Source organism: Lepisosteus platostomus, chromosome 11 (assembly GCF_059453375.1).
Source record: "Lepisosteus platostomus isolate fLepPlt1 chromosome 11, fLepPlt1.hap1, whole genome shotgun sequence".
Taxonomy (NCBI): Eukaryota; Metazoa; Chordata; class Actinopteri; order Semionotiformes; family Lepisosteidae; genus Lepisosteus; species Lepisosteus platostomus.
Window position 1 is genome coordinate 3,670,774 of NC_142621.1, and position 19,942 is coordinate 3,690,715.

The window sequence follows — 19,942 nt, forward strand, 5'->3', positions numbered from 1 at the left end:
TCAAGTGTCAAGAAGAAGGCTCCACAGCTGAAATGTTGTGTCTCTTCTTTTCCTCTCAGCATGGAATTCCAATACCGAACCTTTCTTGCAGTCCTTTCAGCAAATCAGTGTTAACTGTTGCATTTCCCCGAAGAACATCCTGCTTTTCCCTGTCCGATGTTAAACAGCTGAGCGATCCAGCTTGGTTTTAACTCTCAAGGGAAGACGCAGCCTCGAGCACGATTCTGTGTTGCTTGTGCAGCTTTCCCCGAAACTGCTGTCTGATCAAAGCTGCTACTTCTGGAAAGGTGTAACTGAAGAACTGTCAGTGCCTCTTTCACAAAACTACAAACCAACTGCAAACCTAGAGGCATTTCTGTGGCTTATTCATACAAGTTAGTCAGGTGAGGATTTTCTCAGCGACACCCACTGCACTGGCCCCACAGCGCATTCAGAAACTACCGTGAACCCCTAGTTTTGACAAAAAAAAAACTAAAAATGAATCCTTGTGCTTACATGAACCTCAGTCACGTGAACTTGCTCAGTGGTTGTGAAGCTGGGAGTCATACTGGAAGGAGACACTTAAAAATGACATCTCAAGCGCTCAAATAAACAATACAGTGTGAACTGAAGGACAACCCAGGAAGCCGAAGCCACATGGCTCTTCAATCACGTCAGGTCATGTAATACAGTATTTTAGACCTTGAATTTATTAACTACTCTGAATATAGTTCCCCACCTCATTTGTCTTCCCCACAACAGAATGCATGCTCTAAAGCCTCTGAAAACGCCAAGCTCAACAGGAGTTCAACAGCTTTCTGTCAGAGCAGAAACTTTTAGGAAGGAGGTTCAGGTTCAACGTACAGTATAGCAGGGAGCCAGAGGGTTCACCGCACGGACTTGTAATGGCTCACAGCTTAATTTCACAAACAAAAACTGCACAGATTATCAATGGAGATACCAGCAGTCTAAATAGCAGGCTGTAGGCTGTGCAGCAGCATCGTTACAGAACCCCTTACAGAAACCAGTCAGGCACTCAGAAGGATAGTTCCAGCTCAGCCCAGAAACGTTACTACCTTGTGACGAGACAGGCTGCCCACAGACAAAGAGCAGTGACTCACCTTCATTCTGTTCGAACTCATCCAGCACCTTGTCAAGGTTAAAGGCCTCTGCCTGGAAATAATTCTCCATTTGTCAGGACGTCCCACCCTGCCGGGCGGCGTGTGAACCTGAAGGGAAGGAGAAAACAGAAACAGAAAGAGATCAAGCTGTGACCAAGAAGACAGCCCGACACGAGACTACTATTGTGACAACAGGGGCGTGCTCTGGAAGGATTCCAATTGTATTACACAAGAGAAGAAATAATTACGCTACACGAGGAGCGCATCTTCTATTTAAACCATCACTCTTTGTTTAATGCATTTATCAGTTGCTCCTTCTTTAAAGATTGGCTCAGGCACACAGCTTTGAATAACCCAAAAGACGAAGAAGGACACAAGCTAATACAAGAATGCAAATAACACACATTTCGCCCCGAACTGCTCACTGATCTTGAAGAGAACCAGAGCACGTTTCCCCTCTTGTTTCGGTTCTGCAGCGACTACATGCTCTTGTGTTTCTGCATTTCAATCCCCTTCCCCCTCCTCCCCCGCCCACATGCCTCTGGACAGGAGCAGAGGGTAGGCTGCCACATCTACTGGCACACAGCGCGACCATGTGGCACCCCATCCTGGCAACCGGTCAATACCCGCCTGGCACAGGGCCTCATCCCCGCCTTCTGAATTCTTTGCTGTGCTGGTCACACATCCACCAGAACTGGAGGGCAGCGTCCCGAGGACTCGGATGGAAAGAGGATGTGGACAGCAGCCCGTGGGTGAAAATAATCTTCTTTAACCACCACGGCATCTGGGCAGCTGGAAGCACCATACCTGTCACCACTGGCAGCTGGTACCGTGGCATTTCCTCCTCACCCATAACACCTTGCATTTCACGTTGTCATCTCCTAGACGGAGCCTCTCCTGGGCACACCTCCCCCACTCACCTGCTCACAGGTCCGCTTTAACACAGATGCTGGTCACGGGCTGGGCGGTCTCGCCGGCGAGTCACGCATGCGCTGCGCACCCACACCTGCAACGGGAGGCACGGCACACAGGGTTCGGAGATCAGAGGAGAGGGCGTGGGCACGGCGCTCAACACACGGGCTCTCGCGCACACATCCAGACTGCGGAATGGGTCAAGACTGCAGGCTTTATTTAAAACGGGGAACCTCAATACAGCTTAGTCAGAGTTTTTCAGCCCTGCAACAGCTGTAGAAATGCTGCAGCAAGCGAATTCACATACAGAATGAGACCTGGGTGCGAAGGTGAGGAGAATTTTGAATCACACTTGGGCCCTATGAGGAGATTCTGTTGCTAATGCAGCCACTCAGCAGGAATGAGGTAAAGAGGCGTTTCTGTAGCTTTCTGTGGACCCTCAATAGATCATTCAGGGAGCCTTAAACCTGTGTTTACGCAGGGATCTAAGCCGTGGATGAATCTGGCGACCTGTAGACCCCAGGACGAGAGAGAACCATACCAGACTTTGATATTTAATCCCATCCTGGCACCCCATTTGTATCTCTCCACCAGATCATGTGCTTGCTGCAGCCATGCTCTGAATTATTTAACCTTAACAATTAAGCCAGCTCCTTAGGTAATTAATAATTTAATTACAGTTTTAACCCTGCAGCACAATGGCCCTTTAGGAGCAGATTAAGCCCAATGCTGAACAAGACCTAGATTTGAAAAATATATATTCTTAGGACCATCCGTTACATCAGCAAGAGGTTCATCGCTGTTGATTTTTTTAAAAAGCCTAAGGAATGACACTTCATTACAGAGAAGTTCAGGTGCACGCCGCAATGCAGCACAGGTGGATATGATTTCTGATGCTATGGCTACAGGTAAAATCCTCCAAAATGTTACAATGTATGCAGGCAAAGCTACGCTTACAGACTATGGGAGAGTCTGCACTGATATCACAATGCTAAAGATTTAGATTACACATTTTATGAATCACACTACAGAACCAACCCACTGGGCACAGTTTGTTTGGTAAGCTAATGTCAAATGACCACACGTTAAATCACCACGTCTCAAGTGCAGGTAATGATTCACAATTAAAGTGTGATCTCAAAGTCTAAGATTTTACAGCTCAAAAAATGGTAGTTTTTACCATCACAGCTAAACCCCTCTGTACTTCACACAAGAAAGAAGCCGATGTTTTTGGAATGTAAACTGCTCGTTTTTAAGTGAATATAAGATAAGATCACTTTATTGGCTACATAAAATTTTCTTGCATTAGGAATTTGTCTTTTCGCATACCCCAGCTTGCTCTCCATGAGACACACAGACAGGGAGAGAAGCTGGGGGTCAGAGCACAGGGTCAGCCATTTATACAGCGCCCCTGGAGCAGCTGGGGTGAAGGGCCTTGCTCAGGGGCCCAACAGAGTAGGATTCCTCTGCCGGCTGCGGGATACGAACCGGCAACCATTCCAGCCACAGGCGCAGATCCTGAGCCACAGGGCCACCGTTCCACCCCACTTACCGACTGATAAACACACCTACCAGGCAGGTTAGACAAACGTTAGACAATGTTTTGTTTCTACTCCCAGCATTCCGAGAATGTCTTTGAAAACAGGGCAAGGGCGTTACCCAACATCCGCAGCAGCTGATGCAGTCTGCTGCCCCTCTCTTTCATTCCCTGCGTTTCTGGGGTTACAACACCAGAGCTTCCCAAGTGAGCAGCTACACGGGCTCTAAAAAACCGAGAACGAAGCCGATCACGTCTATTTGTTCCCCAAAATAAAAACACGAGAAAGATCGCAAATGTGAAAAGGCCCTTCGGCCCGTCCAGCCCACATGGTGGCCAGTAACCAATCGATTCCAGCAGCGTCTTGAGTGAAGCCAGATCAATAGCATGGCTTGCTGCACATGTCCACCACCACTTGTCTAACGAGAAGTCCCTCGCATTCTGAAGTTTGAAATGCACGTCACTGTACTTTGGTAAATAGAAATTAGAATGAGCAGTGCTCTGTGCGCATGGACTCCACAGGCTCCAGCAGGCCCAGACCAAGTCTTGGACTGGATCCTGCCCAGGGCTCTCCTGGGCCACAACTGGGCTGTGGTCACTACATTTAAAACCACAGGCCTAAAACATTCTCATTAAATCAGGGATACTTCATCATTTTCTGTTGAAATAATGAAAAAGCTCATTTATTTTAGCCTCCATGAAAATATTCTTCTCTCTCGGGTTTGTAAAACATCCTCTTTAACTCGTGCTGGCAATTTATGGTACTCCATTTTTAAAAAAAGGTTAAGAAAAAGCAGTAATCATTTTTATGCTTTCGGATATTTTTCTTGACCGATTTAATTAACCGCTTGGGTCACAGATTTCGAGCCTTTGATTTGCTAACTCTAGAGATGCATTTGGTCTGTGCTTCAAGCAGAATATATTTTAAAACTTTGAACCATTTAACCTTCTCCCACAGTTGGCTTTCCTGAAACTGTATCCTACAATCGGTGGGGGGCGTAACTCTCCTCCAATCGGTGCTGAACCACCGGGATGGGGCTGTTTAGCCAATGACAGGTTAGAAGACCAGAGATGGACAGCGGGGGGAGCCTACCTACACTTCCTCCTTCTCCTGTGTGCAGCTACAGGGTTCAGAACTGCTAGCTAAGATGAGAAAAAAAGATAACTGGCTATTCCAGACTGGGTGGGTTCAACAATCATCACTAGCGAATACAAAATATAGGTGAAAACGCTGTGCACGAAACTGTACAATAGCTGTGATGCGGAAAGCCTTTTAATCTCTGGTCTAGGATTAAATATTCTCTCATCTTGGACATTTCCAATATCCGTCCTATTTACCGTGTTGCTTACTTAGCACTATGTCACTCTCGGACGCATTTAATAAGAACCTCCAGACCAGAAGAAGCACCTATTGCAATTCATGGAGCATCTCTCCTCAGCAACGCGTTAAATGGATTAACGCCAAGGCTCTGTTAAAACCTCTTGCAATGACGGCAGCAGGGACTCATTTTTCTCCCTCCCCCCCTTTTCGGCATAAAGATTCGGATTTGTTGGGGAGTTTTTTCCAGCATTAGGACCACCATACCTCTGTGAACAGGTATTTTTTTATACAATACACACGAGTGTCCCTCTCTCAGCCAGTTAAAGCAGAACTGCAATGCTATTTTTATATTTCTGGGTTAGAAAGGATCGGCACTGATGTGCGCATTTCAAACCACAATGAAAGTAAAATGTACACAGTAACTTGTAAAGCCTCCAATTTCCCTTCGGGATCAATAAAGTATTATCTACATCACAAAATGTATTTACATACATTTCCAGGTATGTGCAACACCATGTTCTGCGATTCAGAATGAGGCAGCAAAACTTCTGCTGACCTGTGCGGCCCTATTACACTGTGAACACATCTCTTTTAATCCCATACAAATATTGCTCTTGACTTTGAGCGCAGATAAACGGAGCTTATTTGTTAACTCATGCTGATCATGTTGGAACATTTCTGTGGCGAAATGTCTGCTGCACAACCTGTACTTATCCCCTCACACATCACAGTATACCAGTTGGTACAGTGACTAGTGAGCAGGAAGCGCTGCACCATGTCACAATTCTCTTGAATTCTCGCTCTCACCCGCGGTGAGACCAAGGGTTTAATTGGAAATTTGTTGAATTTGTCAATGCATTTATCTTTTTACTGACATGTCATAACCAGTCTGGGAAATCGGGACTGCAGTTCCCCGTTAACAACTGAACTCAACAAGGGAGAGCATCACGCTCAATGTGCCTCTTCATAAATTAATTTTAGACATATTTTAATATTAAATTTTGATGACTCAATAAAGGTCCTACTTACATTTTGGCATGCAAATCCGTAAGAACGAGTGCACGAGCTAACCCCTTCTGACCGGCCCCTGGCCTCGAGCTTCAAACTCCACACAACCTTGCACAGTCACGAGCGACAGCGAACCAGGAACTGGACAGAACTGCGCCTCACGAGCCAACATTCCCTATACCCCTCATTCAGCACTTCCATCTACACCTGCACAGCGAGATCCCTGTACCTACAGCGCAGAACTCCCACCCTAATCTGATGAATCTGAAACCAGGGGGTGTGCATACACCGCCCAAAACGCGGCCAGGAAGATTTAGCTAACGCCACCTGTCTGTCCTGCCTCTCAAGTGATGCCTGTACCCCCAGATAAAGAAAATACTGGATTTCAGCCTGTGGCAGAGGTCCAGTTTCCAGCTGCCTCCCGAGTTTCACAGCGGCATTCCTGGCAGCGCTGTTAAGCGACTCGCCACATGTAAATATGAGGCCGTGCGCTACATTCCAAGCCGAGGCCTTACAGTCTCGTCCGGCCTTTTCCTCAAGACTTTCTTTTCGCGTTCTTCGGAGTGGGAGGAACCGAGTACGAGGAGCTCCTACCAGGCAACCAGAGGCACAGAGAGGGGACGTGTCATGGGGCCTGGGAGCCCGGAAGGGCCAACCAGGGTTCTGCGGCTCCACGCCTCAGTTCCTGTCCCAAGTGCTATGTGCCCTGGCCATGCTGGGAGAGACAGGGCGGCAACAGGAAATGCCGATTAATGATTTCCTTGGGTGAAGAATGGTGGGGGGCGGGTGGGAGAGGGAGATCAGGGGTGTATCCTCACACGGGAGAATGCCTGGCCTCTCCCAGTTTTTACAATGCTCTGTTTCCAGCCGGAGAGCTGCTCAGTCTGGATTTAAGCTCAGTGTGGAGCTACAATATAGGCTTGAGATTCGGGGAACACGAGCGCTCACTGAAGGCCTCCAAACCACTTGACAACTGTTTTTTTTTTTCTGCACACGACGGCGACATGCAGTCCGTTAGCGGCCTCATCTAAAAGGAGGTAAGAAACAGATGGTCACACAAACCTGGGCAAGAAATGGGAGCTCCAGTGCTGGCCAACAGTACTTTCCAACGGGACACACCGCGCCCAAAAACTTTCTGGCTAAAAAAAGAGAAAGGTCTCAAACATTTAAAAAACCCGAGAGCAAGAACACACATTCCCTTGAATTTTTATCCAGGTAGGGGGGAAAAAATTGGCCAAGAAAACCTCATTTTTACACCGATATTGAACTGAAAACCAAAAATGGCACGAAACAGCGTCTGCTTGCCAAATAACGGGATGTGTGCTGTGCAGCGCTACAGCGAGCCTTGACAGCTATTACAAGACTCTCTCCTGTGCTTTGAACTAGATCTCACTGGAGGCGACGAAACAACACGAAGAACAACCTGACACCCCCGAGGGTTGACGCTGGAATGAAGTGACCTAAACATCTTACAAGACTGCAGCGGAGACTGCGACAGCACGCACACAGTGATCAGACAGCAGACTCGCAGCTCTGCCCTCCTGCACGAGCGCAGGTAAATCTTCCAGGAGAGGTCAGACGTCCCCTCTCCAGTGAGCAGAGCACTCCTCTCCTTTTTCATGCGCCTCCTGAAAAAAAGACCAGCCACCGACACGCAGACAAAGCCCGACTTTACGAGGCTCAGACAGCAAATCGGGGTGTAACACAGGGATTCCCCAATGACCTAGTGACCCACACACCTGGTGGTTTTCAATCCTCCTCTCCTTCAATAGAACACTGAAGCTTTGGTTGACCTAAAAAGCCATTTCACCTTTTGGGATATTTGCATTTTATTTCACTTACAAATCACAACATGTCAACTAAAGCTCCAACGCGTTGAAGAGCTGGGAACAAATAGTTCGGGCTTATCTTATTATTAAGCCAATGAAGGCGTTGGATTGTGTCACCGAGAAAGGAAAACAATGGGAGTGGGGGGTCACCCTGACCCACTGGTGTACCAGGAAAGACTCTCAGTCCCGTCACACCCACCTCCTCCCATCATCACGTCCCTGGGGGCATCACTTCAGCACCAAGTGCTGGTTTACAAAACCGAGGCTACAGAGCGAGCAGGAGTATTTTCTGATCAAGCTCAGGCGGGTATTTATATCCTCCGCTTCATTCCAGTGGAGAAATTAGCAGAAAGCAAAACCTCGTGCTGGATTATGCAAATGCCCCCATTACAATATAAGAAGTTTCAGGATGGCGTCAAAGTGACAGTTATTTAAGAATGGATTAGGGAGCCCTGGATTCTCTCTTTGAAGTACCCCCCCCCCCAACACTGAGTATAATCACAGTAATCTTCCGTCTTAATTATGCTTATAAAACAGAAGACTCCAGCATATGTACAGAAACTGCAAAATAAGGAGGGATGTCGAACCCAACCCGATTACTTCAGAATCTGTATGAGGAATTCTTGTGCAGCGAGTACACACTCTTTGTTAAGGACTAGATATGGATGCAAAGCTCCAGCCCCTAAAACAGAGCCCACAAACACGGTCTTCTCCCTCCAGAAATCCGTTGTGGAGAGCAGGGCGGTGAAGCACCAGTTTAACGGCTGACAACCTGATCCTCCGCATGAACGAAAATGACAGCTCACCTGAAGTGGGGTGAATCACTTTTTAAACAGCCGACACACGAAGGCCTGCCACCCCAAACAGTGAAGTGCCGTGAGCGGGACCAAAATAAAATACCTTTTCCATACACCGGTTTTTATGGGCTTACTGACTTTTAGGACGCGCCTTTACAAATCCAAGTCTTAAAACGATGCGAGCGACGCAACGACGTCATACTGAGAGTGTGTGTTGTGTGTGTGTGTGTGTGTGTTTTTTTGTCTTAAAACACAATTTGAAAGAAAATAAACCGTGATAGGCGGGTACCGCAACAGGGCGAAGACTTCTCAAGCGGGTTCCTGCTGCAGCAGGGCAAAGAGCCGGGATACCACCGCCAGGGACAAATGCAGGTAGCCGAGAGTCTTATAAAACGATGAGGAAGAGGAAGAGGATAACATGCCATCGTGCCTTTTCTGCTAGCACCGGGTGGGTGGGCGCTGAGGCGTCCTCGGCTGACCATGCAGGCCACGAGCGGCTTTACATTCGGCCTGTGACGTGCCGCCCCGCCGCAGCCAATCACGGCGCGGCGTCGGTGCGCACCCCGGCTCGAGACCCCACATCGTTCCGCCGCCCACCCGTCTCCGCGAGCCGCTCAAGACCCCCTCCTTGCAAAGACACCAGCGAGGGAATGATGTGGCTTCATTCCACTTGATAAAATATGCAAATTCCCCATGTACGGAATGACTCAACTCCCCTACTGTGACATAAGATCGGCGTCTTTTCAGGAACAGATTTTCTTTTTCTACGATTGCAGTCATCTAGACATCCAGCAAGCAAATTATTATAAACTAAAAAAAAAATACAATAGTGGGGTATGATCCGAGACGTTGAGCTCCTTTCTGTATACATGACAAAGCTACTCGGTGAGGAGTTTCTCTTCATAGACTAAACTGGGCGATAGTCAGCTCTTGGGGACATAAATCGGCAATAGCAAATCCGATCTCGAAACACGCAGGACTCCAGGACGCCGACGGATCCCCCAGACCAATTTAACTTTTATCTGAAAGGAAAGGGAAAGTCACTCGCTCTCTCCAAATCACATGCTGTTGGGGTGTTTTCCCGCCCCGTTTCTCGAAAACAACCAAAAAAAATGCCACCCCAAGACGAGGCGAGAGAGCGTGTGCGATTCAGCAGTCTCAGCTCGACACTTATCAATCGCCTGAAAGGGCATGCGTCCACGGCCCAGGCCAGCCGTGAACACGGGTCAGAAAAATGAACAGGACGGGGGTGCTCTCCGCATTGAGGAACAGCGGCGGGGGGTCCCCCCGATCCTGCACCAGTCCGTCCCGCTGTCACTGCGGCTGGGACAGGGCTCTGCCGCGGCCGGGGGGGTAGGATAAAGGCCGAGCTTCAACTTCGTGTAAACAACGGGACCAACCGCGGCTTTACAAAATAAAAACACTCGTGCTGAAGCCACAGCCCTTCGCGAGGAAACCGCTTACCCTGTGTCCCGCATTAGCCGGAAAGCGCCAAGACCGTAGAGGAGGCGGACGACGAGACCAAACTCTATGATGCACTTTTGGAAATAACAACAGCCTCTGCAGTGACTTTCCACGGCCGGGCTCAGGCATGATCACCGATTTGCAGAACGAAATGCGATCACGCTCCGGGGAGCCGGTTCCTCTTCAGATTATTGTACAACTGGCAGAGCACCGTGGTCTACGCTGCTAAAGAATGTTACACGCTAGGATCTTCGTCTGAGGAATTGCGACCCTTTAGGTTTTATTCACCGGCAGGTTAAAAAAAAAAAGACAACAGACACCTTTCCAGCCTCCGATTTCACTGCGTTTTCCCGAAGCTTGCAATTTTATTTTGCGTGTAAAATGAGACACACAGCCCGCTTGCAATCTGGGGTGTGAATTAATTAATATCCACACACCCCCCCCTCCTTCAAAAATCATTGCTTCAACATGACACGCAACAAACTCGAACGTTTCTGTCTCACCTGCGGTCCCCTCATCTTCTCAAGATCCTAAAACGCCACGAAACACGTCCCTCCACATCCCGCGTATTTTCGGGGAACTAACGGGTCCGAAAGGCTTCTCCTTGGATATCTATTTCTTTTTTTTTCTATATTAACGATCTATAAGTCTCCTCGTTTGAACTCCCGATGTCTCCAGGCTCCAGAACAAGTCGGGTAGTTGAGATAGGGAACAGAAGGACACCTCCCCCAAGTATTATAACGTAGAGAAGGTTAAGGAAACTGCACGGCAGCACGCCATTTTGGCTCCGAGTGCTGCAAATATTTATCGCTCCGCCGGGTTCTCAGTTGGAGCCGGAATGGCATCCGCGTCACACTAGCCCTGTTCGACAATTCTCCCAGCTCAGGCCAATAGAATCTGCGGATAGTGTGAGTCAAGAAAAACACAGCCCCCTCTAGGCCGGAGGAAAGGTAGGCGCAGGCATCTTATGATGCAAAATAAATAACCGTAGCTCTTCTACTTAGGTAGGCAAACAGGCAATCGGCTTGTTATCCCGTCTTCTTTACAATGTTTCTTGAACCGAGATGCACAGCCAGAACAGAGTGTGGTCTGTGCTGTAAAACAAACATCGATAATTATGTCAGAAACGCCAGGACTCTCATGCTGCCCGCGAAGGAGCTGCTAAATAATTATCCCCCCCTCACTTAAGCACGTGAATATTGTGCCTTAATACGAATATACAACTATTTTTTTTTAAATCTTAAAGTCTGCGGCAGACGGCATTTTACACCGAAAGCTCGCGTTGCGGATGAAGGTGCAGAAAAATTAACCTGGTCGCCGGTCGGCTAATCTCTGTGAATGACTGATGCGCACTAAGATTAAAGCGGCGAAAGGTCTGTAAAATTTGAACCGTGGAAGACATCGCCTCCGGCGCCTCATTGGGCGCTGAAAAAGATGCTACAAGATAGCGTTACGACTCGTACAAAAAGTGTCTTTCAAACCGGGTTTCACTTTAAGTCAAGGGCTCGGAGAAGCAATGCGAAATTATTAAAAGACGAGACCGCTTTTACAGATGTCACAGCGATCGTAGATTTCTGAATTCCTAACAAATTAAAAGTTGGGATTAATTCGACTCACCGTTTTGTCGGGATGTCACAGTAATCGGACGGATCCGTGAATTCCTGAATGCCTCACACATTTACCAGTTGGATTCATGAGACTCACCGACCAATAGAAAATGTAAAAACGGAGTTAAATCGTCCTGTGACTCACACCATGATCTGCAGTGCATTCACAACTTCTGAGTCCACGTCTGAAACACTTCATCTTGCGTGCACCTTATCGTGTGACCTGTCACCTTGAACAGACACGGAGAGTACTCCCTGGGCACCGCTTGCCCTGCATAAAAGCTTCATTTTCATTGGAAGCAAGCGTGTGGTACAGGTTTCTAGAAAAGTCGTCACATTTAAACACAAAAATCGTAAAATAAACGTGAAAAGTTTGATATTTTTAATACATTAAGCGATTCACCCGCATATAATTACAGGTTATGTTTTAGCCTTTGTATTGGTCAGAAGAAATGCTATTACGCCTTTACCTTAACTTTTTATTGGCCTCCATCTCTGTCCTAGTGAAACTGCATTAATACGCCACTAGCAACGATGCCGGATCGCTGGCAAAACTTTCTTGCTCAAGCTGAAACCTGTGCCAGAGAGTAACCAGTATCTAACTCTATTCCCCCAAGTACAGATATTAAAAAGAAAAAAAACAGTGCCCCCTGTTGGATATTTTCATTTTGGGGGAAAAAAATGACCGCTGGATTATTTATTTTTTTCAGGTTACGGAATATATAGAAAATGTTCATCGAAATTCGCTGCGTTAATTGATGGATTATTTTGACGGCTGGACATGAAACCTCTTCCCCGCAGGCCCGTTACAGGCACCGCTGCAGTGGGAAGTCGATTTCAACCCAGGAACACAAAAGCATGATTTACAGTCCCCGGCTGAACCCGGATTATTGCCTTTAGGCTCCAGGCTGGCCGAACTATTAAATCGGCTCACTCAAGAGATCCGGTCCAGCTGCCCGAGGTGCGAGGCATAAGAACATGTGAGCAGGTACTAATGAGAGAGGACTACCCAGGCCACTTGGTGCTTAAGCAGTTAACTGATCCAAGGCCACGTGGCTGGGTAGCTTGTTCCATACACCCACTAAATTAGCCTTTGGGCGATAAGAGCATCGTTTGAGCTGCGACACTAGCAGACCGTGACTGGGCTCCAGCCAGCCAGAGTACGGCACCCCTCCCATCGATGCCAATTGTCCTGCAATGCTTTATGGGGTTTACAGTGTGTGAAATGACCTTACAAAAGCCGGTTTCTGAGAAGAGAACGGACAGTACTCATGTCCCTTGTGCCCTCATGAACATCCCAGGGTCAAGCCAAGGTGATTCACAAGCACCATTCCCCTTAATAAAACGGCTATCAAATCTGTTTATCCTTTACCAGCCGTATTCATACAAAGTGTTGCGTTGTCTAATGAAACAGCACCATATAGAAAAGGTTAATCAATCTTTTATTGTGGAGTTTGCAAGGAGAAAAAAAAAATTAAATAAGACTAGCTTTTCACCTTCACCACTGCATTTGCAGCCGGCATACCAGGCCGCTTTAAAACAAAAAATTAAATGCTGGGAACCCTTTTTTTTCAGGAAATTGTGTCGATGGCGTTTTAGTGCACAAATCGGTCCAGAATGGAAGATCCCGAAGCGGGCAGCCTGTTAAAAATACAAAAAAGTCTTTTCGTCCGTCGCAACGCTGAAATCATAACTCTTGTTTCTAAAGGTTAAAACACTGAAACGAGCCGCTTCCCTGGGACGCCGTCGCCCCTGCCCGCCGCAGGAAGAGCTCCGGCCCCTCCTCTCCGGCCGGCCTCAGTTCGCCTCGTTCTTGGACGCTTCGTCGAAGTTCTCTACGAGGTCTGCAAGGGGAGAAAGAGTCGGCCAGGTGGGGTCAGCTCGAGAAACGCCAGGGCTCACACTTCAGCACAAAAGACACAGCCTTCACGTCCCGCCATCTCCTTGCTCTGGCTCTTCTGGAGGCTGTGGAGCGGGTAGCGACCGCCCCGTGCCTCCTCATCGCAGGCATTTCAATCCTGTGACGATTCCTTTTCATGAACGCGCCCCCCCCCCCGGTCACGAGTCCGTGAGTAATTCAATAAATTTCACTGCACTGCTCCGGCATCGACCCAAAGACGTAACCAGCACTGTGCCGACTGCCTCAAGCATCTGGTGTTTTTACACAATCTTTAACTCCCTCCTACTACAGCCATCTGGAGTAAAGACTTGATTTAGGGGGAAAAAAAAACAGCCAGCTTCAGAGGAAAGACCAACAGCAGTCTGCTGATGCATAACCACACAGTTCTAGATGCAGGAGAAGACAAGTATGCACGTCTCAAGGAGATCTCGGTCCTCTCCTCAAGCTGCAAACACATTTTGTCAGCCATGTCCATCAAGTAAATAAAGTTAGTTACTTGCTTCTCCAGTCATGCATTTCCAACCCAACAACAAACATTCATAGATATAACGAAATTAGAGAATATCATCTAAAGTCGTCACTAAACTGAGCGATTCAAAAGCTACTTATAATTACATAAGTCAATACTTTTATCAGAGTGGACATGAAGGTTCACCAGACTCTTAACACAATGTTAAGTTTTAGTTAATTCATCTTGCAGGTCGGATATAATGAGCGTAAACACATCAGTACCTGGGACATCGTCGTCTTCTTCGTCAATATCCTCTGCTTTGGGTGCTTTGTTATCAAGCACTACATGGGACAAAAAAAAAAAAGCACGTCAAGTTTACTCAATCTATTCATTTATACAAGGTTTGGATCCCTCAAAAGATATTCTTTTGACATACTGCCAGCTCTTTTCAGAGAAGATGGCAGTAAAAGAGTTCTGCAACTTGAACAGATGAGGAGGCAGGGTGTATGTGAGCAAACACGTTGGGGTGGGTAAAAAATATGCCTTTCCATAGGCATTATGGGTGCACCTCACAAAACACTCCTGCATTCTGGACATTTGAAAGCACTCAAGTCTTCATCCACTGCAGCCAACATTAAAATATTGTAAAAATTGTAAATAACACCTGACTCATGCGAAATTGTAAAACGCAATTTACAATATACAATAAATACTGATTGTGTACCAGTGATGGATGCACCTCCACTGCGGTGCACGGCAGTGATGCGCTACAAGGCCAGTGGCCCAGAGATGGCCGAGTCTCAGGAACATGCCTACACTCCCTCACCCCCCCGCGTGCATATCGTGGGGCGCACAGCCGAGAGCCGGGGCGCTGGAGGCGCGCAGCTGGCGATCACAAACCGGGAGGGCACGTAAACAAGATAACTCTTCACTGGCAATTCTAACCCTTCCAAAAAAAATACACAGTTCCCTAAAGAAAACGACACACCCATCCATTCTCTCACCCCTTCATCCAATTTAAGGACGTGGGGGGAGGGCTAGAGAGTGTCGCAGCCAGAATTTTATATTGGGGGGGGGGGGGGGGGGTGACATTTTTAAATGATGTTATTTGCCTTCTAAAATAGGATGTTGTACAAGAAAGGTGTACTACTGCACTTCTGTTTGGCACCAGGGGCGAAGGCGGGACTGACGCACAAGCCAGGGCCAAAATCTCACGCTGCTTTCACAACGAGCGGCGTAGGGACGGTCTACTACAGTCGGCCGCCTGTCTGCCCACACCGACCCCTGCTAACAGAGGCTATGTGTACGCTCTCTGAAAAAACAGCTTAGATGCGTCAATTGTTTCCTACATTTACTTTTTATTTTGTGGGTAAATTTATGACGGTGCAGGATTTCAGGTAACGCCGAAAATAGAGAGGCAGCTGGGGAGGCAAAGCCATATTTAGTGCTTTCCCTCTGGCTGCACCCCCGGAGCTGGAGCCCATCCCAGCAAGCAACGGGCGAAAAGCAGGATACACCCTGGACAGGACGTCGATCCATCACGGGGCAGACAGACACCAACCAACACGCACACCCCCCCCACACCGGGCCCACTTTTCTCAGGAGCCAATTAACCTACCAGTAGGTCGTTGGACAGCGGGAGGAAACCGGAGCACCCAAAGAAGGAAACCAAAGCAAACCAGGGGAGAACATGCAAACTCCCCCCAGATAGCTCCCCGGGTCTTGGAATTGAACTCAGGGGGGGCCCCAGCGCTGGGAGGCAGCAATGCTCACCCACTGCGCCACCGCAACAGCCTTAAACGGCACACATCACTCATCAAAACAAAAGCGGGCATCTCGAGATCCCTTGACCTGCAATCACCTGCAGGACACACACCTTGCCGCGGGAACTGCTCTGCGAGTTTGCGGAGGCTGGTCAGGCTGTCGGCGCCCAGCTGGCTGAGGATGCCCGGGAGCATCTCTGTGAGCTGCTTGGTTTCCGCGTGGCCGGTGATGGCGAAGGTGTTGGCAGACAGGGAGGCCTGCACCTTGGGGTTGTTAAAGTGAATCACGGTCCCGTCGTCTTTGATCATGTTCACCTGCGGAGACAACCCGCCGATCAGAACAAGCTCCCGATGGGGGGGGGATAAATCGCGTTGCTATCCGGGTCTTTTCTTTTTACTATCAACATCTGCCTTCACATGCCACATTAAAGACAGTCAGGCTAAACGAAGTGGTTTTGCTATTTTGCGCACGTTAAGGAACTCCTTTCAAGATTGTTTCAGATCACGAAAGGGCCAGAAGATCCTTAAGTACATAACTATCAGTTGGCTCATACTTTTATCCAATGTGACTTACCTTTGTACCTATTTTATACAGCTGGGCGTTCTACAAAAACAACCCAAGTGAAGTGCCATGCTAAAACGTCCAACTCCAGTGCCTCACCCAGGATTTGAACCCACAACTTTCTCAATACAAGCCCAGATCCCTCACCGCTACTTTACACTGGTGTCCAATGAAACAGACCCTGTGACACTGGGCTTGTATGAGGTTACTCACCTCCTCAATGCCTGCAATGTTGTTCACAGCCAGTTTCTTGAGAGAACTTTGAAGTTTTTTGTCATCAGCCGTTGCTGTTCTGTGTACCACCTTCTTCTTCCTACGCGCTGTTCCCTGCAGACCGAACAGGAGAAAACGTGGGACAGAGGCACACATGCGCGCACACAAAAACAACAGGAGTGGAGGAAGCCAGGAACAGTTTTGAGGATCCAGGATGTGGAAAGCAATGAATAACCAAAACAAAACTGCAAGAGAATGACAACATTTCTCTTTGAGATTAAGCTAACATTTCAGCCAATTCCCGTTAATCACAAAGAACATAGGTTTTCATCAAAAACCTGGAAGAACTGGCTTAAATTAAACCCGTGGATGTTTTCCATCATCTATCCCAAAACCCAGAGTCCAAAATTTGCTAGAAGCCATACTACTAAACGAACTTCTACAGAATGGCTTTGAAGAGATGGGACAGTAGAGGGACATGAGCCTCTTGTCCTTTTGAAATCGCAGAGCTGGTAAAAGCCACCAGCCCCTGCATGAATGGCACAAACCAAACACCACCATGAAAGGAATGCCGATGCAAGCAGAACTAGGGCCTGTGTGGACAGCACGAAGAGCTGGGTTTGTTTTTTTTACCCCTTTGCTTTGACCAAGCGGCAAATAACAGAGGTATCCAAACAGTGCTCAACGGGTCCGTGTCCCACTCCACTGACCGGAGGGTGAGCTTCAAAGTCATCCCCTTCATCCGCCATTATCAAGGGATGCTCAGCTCTATCAAAGCCGCAAGACTATTAAATGGATGAGTCACAGAACGACAGGTTCACTGACACGGCCATTTCTGATTCTCATCCGATCAACCCCAGTAGACCTTGACCCCACTCCCAGAACGGCAGGGTGAATGACTGTGGACCCTGCCTCGGACTGCACCTTCTCCTCAGGGGTGTGCCGGCTTCCCAGGAAGAGGGACGAACAGCTTCACTCGTGACCGACGTCATTAAGAGCACAAGAAAGGCTACAAACGAGACGAGGCCATCCGGCCCCTCTTGTCCCTTTTGTAGTTACAAGCTTAAAGCCATGAGGATCCTACGGGGCCGCTCCTCGTGGGAAGCCATGAGTATCAGCTTCAGCCATGTGGCGGTCTGATCCCGTGCAAATGCTCAGACCGAGCAAGCGTCGAGCAGCTGATGTTGCCGCTGATGGCAAAAAGAAATGTCGCCCAGAATGCCCATCGAGTAAAACCTGGCCTCCATGTGCTGGTGTTGCATTGACTGGCAGCACGACACTGTATAACCAGGAGAGTTACTGAGTTACTGATCTCGGGGCTAACCGCACTGCTGATCCAACCTAGAGTGGACTGTAAACGCAGGGCTTCTCATCACGATCAACCGTTCGAGATCGTCTGATCCCGACTGGGACCGGCAGCGTCAACGCCCCTAGAGCTGGAAGTTGACAGGGTCAGGCCTGGTGTGGCTTTATCGACGGGTTTACAGGTACAGCGTGTCAAAACAGACCGTCCGCCAGCAAGCAGAACTCAGTCCTTATCTATCAATTAAACAAGCCAGGTGGCCTCCTGGCTTGTGACCTTGCGTTCTTGAAGAAGCGCTAGTCAGCGATGGGAAGAAATCACAAAAGTACATAACAAAAGAACAAGACATACGGTTCAAAATAACTGTACTAATGAAAGCCATTTGAGAGGGATAACTTGACCGGATTTTATTCTGTTACTACTTTGAATAGCAAAGACAAGCTGTAGAGGAGATCGGGGGGTGAGAAAAAAAAAGACTCCTACCTTTCCACCTATTCGAACCTGGGCCTGAAGCTTGGCTAATTTTTCTTGATTCATAGCGTTATCTGAAACACAAAAAGAACACAGCAGCTTCTGTTACTTTTACAAGAAAGAGCTGGTACCTCACTCAGCAGCTGTGCCTGACGGAGCACAGGAGAGGCAGCTGGTGAATAAAGCTGTTAAGTTACAGTCATCTACAGGAGTTTTTAAGAACTTCAGTCAAAACCTCAAACTTACTTTCTTCTGCAGGGGGACAACTGAGTTTTACTTAAGTGCTTTAAAAACCTTTTTTTGGAAGAGCTTCCAACCTAAAACTCGGCTTAGATGCAAAAAAAAAAATACAGGAATAATCATAGTGACCCTTCACGCAAAAACCAAGGCTGTCCCCAACAGATCCACTTCACATGAGAAGGGACAGACATAAATGTCAATAAAAACACGTGTTAACGACAGAGGACATTTCATCGGCGCCTTGATAAAACCTCACTCTTTCACGGGCATGTCAGCACACACTGGCTGATCAGGAAAGAAAAAAAAAAAGAGAAACTGCAACTGGGTTCTGCCCTCGGCGCACTGCCTAGCGTACGAGATAAAACACACACACCGTAGTCACAATGAACGTGCCTTTATTAAAATGACCAGCACACCCAGCAAGAATGCGCCCACTTGTTCTGATACGCGATATTAGTATCACATACGAACAAAAATACCCACAAATCCAGCTCCAGGTTTATGCCAGCACTTCAATTTCTTACGAATAAACGCTAAGGCCCATTTTCAGCCAACACAGTAGTATTTACGCAGGCTACCATTAGCAAATACCACACTGTCCACACACTGTGGCCGGGGAAAAAAAGATGACAACATTCTATGGGTTCGTTTCGCACGGTAACCTTCTTCCCCGCACCTTTTTTACTGTTTTTCTATTTTCCGTCCCCTCTGCACCACTACAGCAGAGATGGCCTCTCTCTTGACGGGGATCCAGACACAGACGCAGAGACAGGAACACGCGGCGACGAAAGATGGCGGATCTAAGGGAGAACCTGCGTCCGCTATCACGTGACGGCCAGAGGCCCCGCCCCCCGCCTTGGCGGAAGAGAGGGCTGTCGCGGTGTCGCAGTAAATAACAGTCCGCCGGCACGACTTCCGGTGGTCACAAGAATTTATAATTCAGTATACTAGATAGAAAATTCTGTAACAGTAGTTTTACTTAATGACTTTTAACACTTAATAATTCCTTAAATATCACAAAATTATAATATTGTATTTAAATTATATCACAAATTATTTTCAATAATACAATAATTTTGGAACGTCAAACTACTGCTCAATAATATTTTAGCCAAATATGTATTTTGTTGCTTCATCCCATCGCTGACTGCTCTCACATATTGCCAACCGCATCACATGTTGTAGCCAATATTAAAATAGACCGTCCATTTCTAGAATTTTAGATTGTTTTATTTCATAGAAGCCATGCACTGATATAATAGCAATTAACAACAACACTGTTATCTGAACGTTGAGTTTAATAGTTTAAAATATTTGATCACATATAAAAGAGGTTAAAATTCCCCTTTAAGCAACCGTATATGAGTGCTACCTTTTATTTCATTTAAATAATATACAAAAATATTGCTGGAATAGTTTTTCGTCTCAAAAGTAACTCAAGATAGAGTGGCAATCCCCCGGACG

The 19,942-nt window shown here is 47.5% G+C and overlaps 2 protein-coding genes across 7 annotated transcripts in view; both read right to left on the minus strand.

Annotated features, from left to right (window-relative positions):
• Positions 1–10,722, minus strand: part of zfyve9a (zinc finger, FYVE domain containing 9a) — a 31,042-nt gene extending 20,320 nt beyond the window's left edge. For 2 of the 5 annotated variants that reach the window (XM_088597905.1, XM_088597901.1), the window contains exons 1-3: positions 10,472–10,722; positions 2,021–2,106; positions 1,101–1,208 (exon numbers count right to left, since the gene is read on the minus strand). In XM_088597905.1, coding sequence (XP_088454031.1) covers positions 1,101–1,170 — 70 coding nt within the window. In that variant the 5' untranslated portion in view covers positions 1,171–1,208; positions 2,021–2,106; positions 10,472–10,722. Of the gene's footprint in view, positions 1–1,100; positions 1,209–2,020; positions 2,107–5,899; positions 5,923–6,940; positions 7,018–9,968; positions 10,356–10,471 lie in introns of those variants that run through there. The other 3 variants (XM_088597902.1, XM_088597903.1, XM_088597904.1) reach the window with 3 other exon arrangements.
• A 2,278-nt stretch (positions 10,723–13,000) lies between these two features.
• On the minus strand, positions 13,001–19,937 carry btf3l4 (basic transcription factor 3 like 4). 2 transcript variants are annotated; one of them, XM_088597927.1, is made up of 6 exons: positions 19,851–19,937; positions 18,251–18,312; positions 16,465–16,578; positions 15,803–16,004; positions 14,208–14,267; positions 13,001–13,419 (listed from the first exon to the last, which is right to left on the minus strand). In XM_088597927.1, exons 2-6 carry the CDS (start codon positions 18,302–18,304, stop codon positions 13,373–13,375), a joined length of 477 nt encoding a protein of 158 aa, XP_088454053.1. In that variant the 5' UTR covers positions 18,305–18,312; positions 19,851–19,937; the 3' UTR covers positions 13,001–13,372. The 2 variants fall into 2 exon arrangements, with proteins under 2 accessions (XP_088454053.1, XP_088454052.1); XM_088597926.1 differs by lacking the exon at positions 19,851–19,937 and adding an exon at positions 19,155–19,316.
• Between the last annotated feature and the right edge of the window lie 5 nt (positions 19,938–19,942).

Excerpts from the sequence above, each read along its gene's own strand:
- btf3l4 (XM_088597927.1), bottom strand. The coding sequence starts at position 18,304 with ATGAATCAAGAAAAATTAGCCAAGCTTCAGGCCCAGGTTCGAATAGGT. Across the intron at positions 16,005-16,464 it reads ACATTGCAGGCATTGAGGAG|GTGAACATGATCAAAGACGA; the intron begins GTGAGTAACCTC and ends TTGTCTCCGCAG. Across the intron at positions 14,268-15,802 it reads AGAGCAGTTCCCGCGGCAAG|TGCTTGATAACAAAGCACCC; the intron begins GTGTGTGTCCTG and ends TGTCCCATGTAG.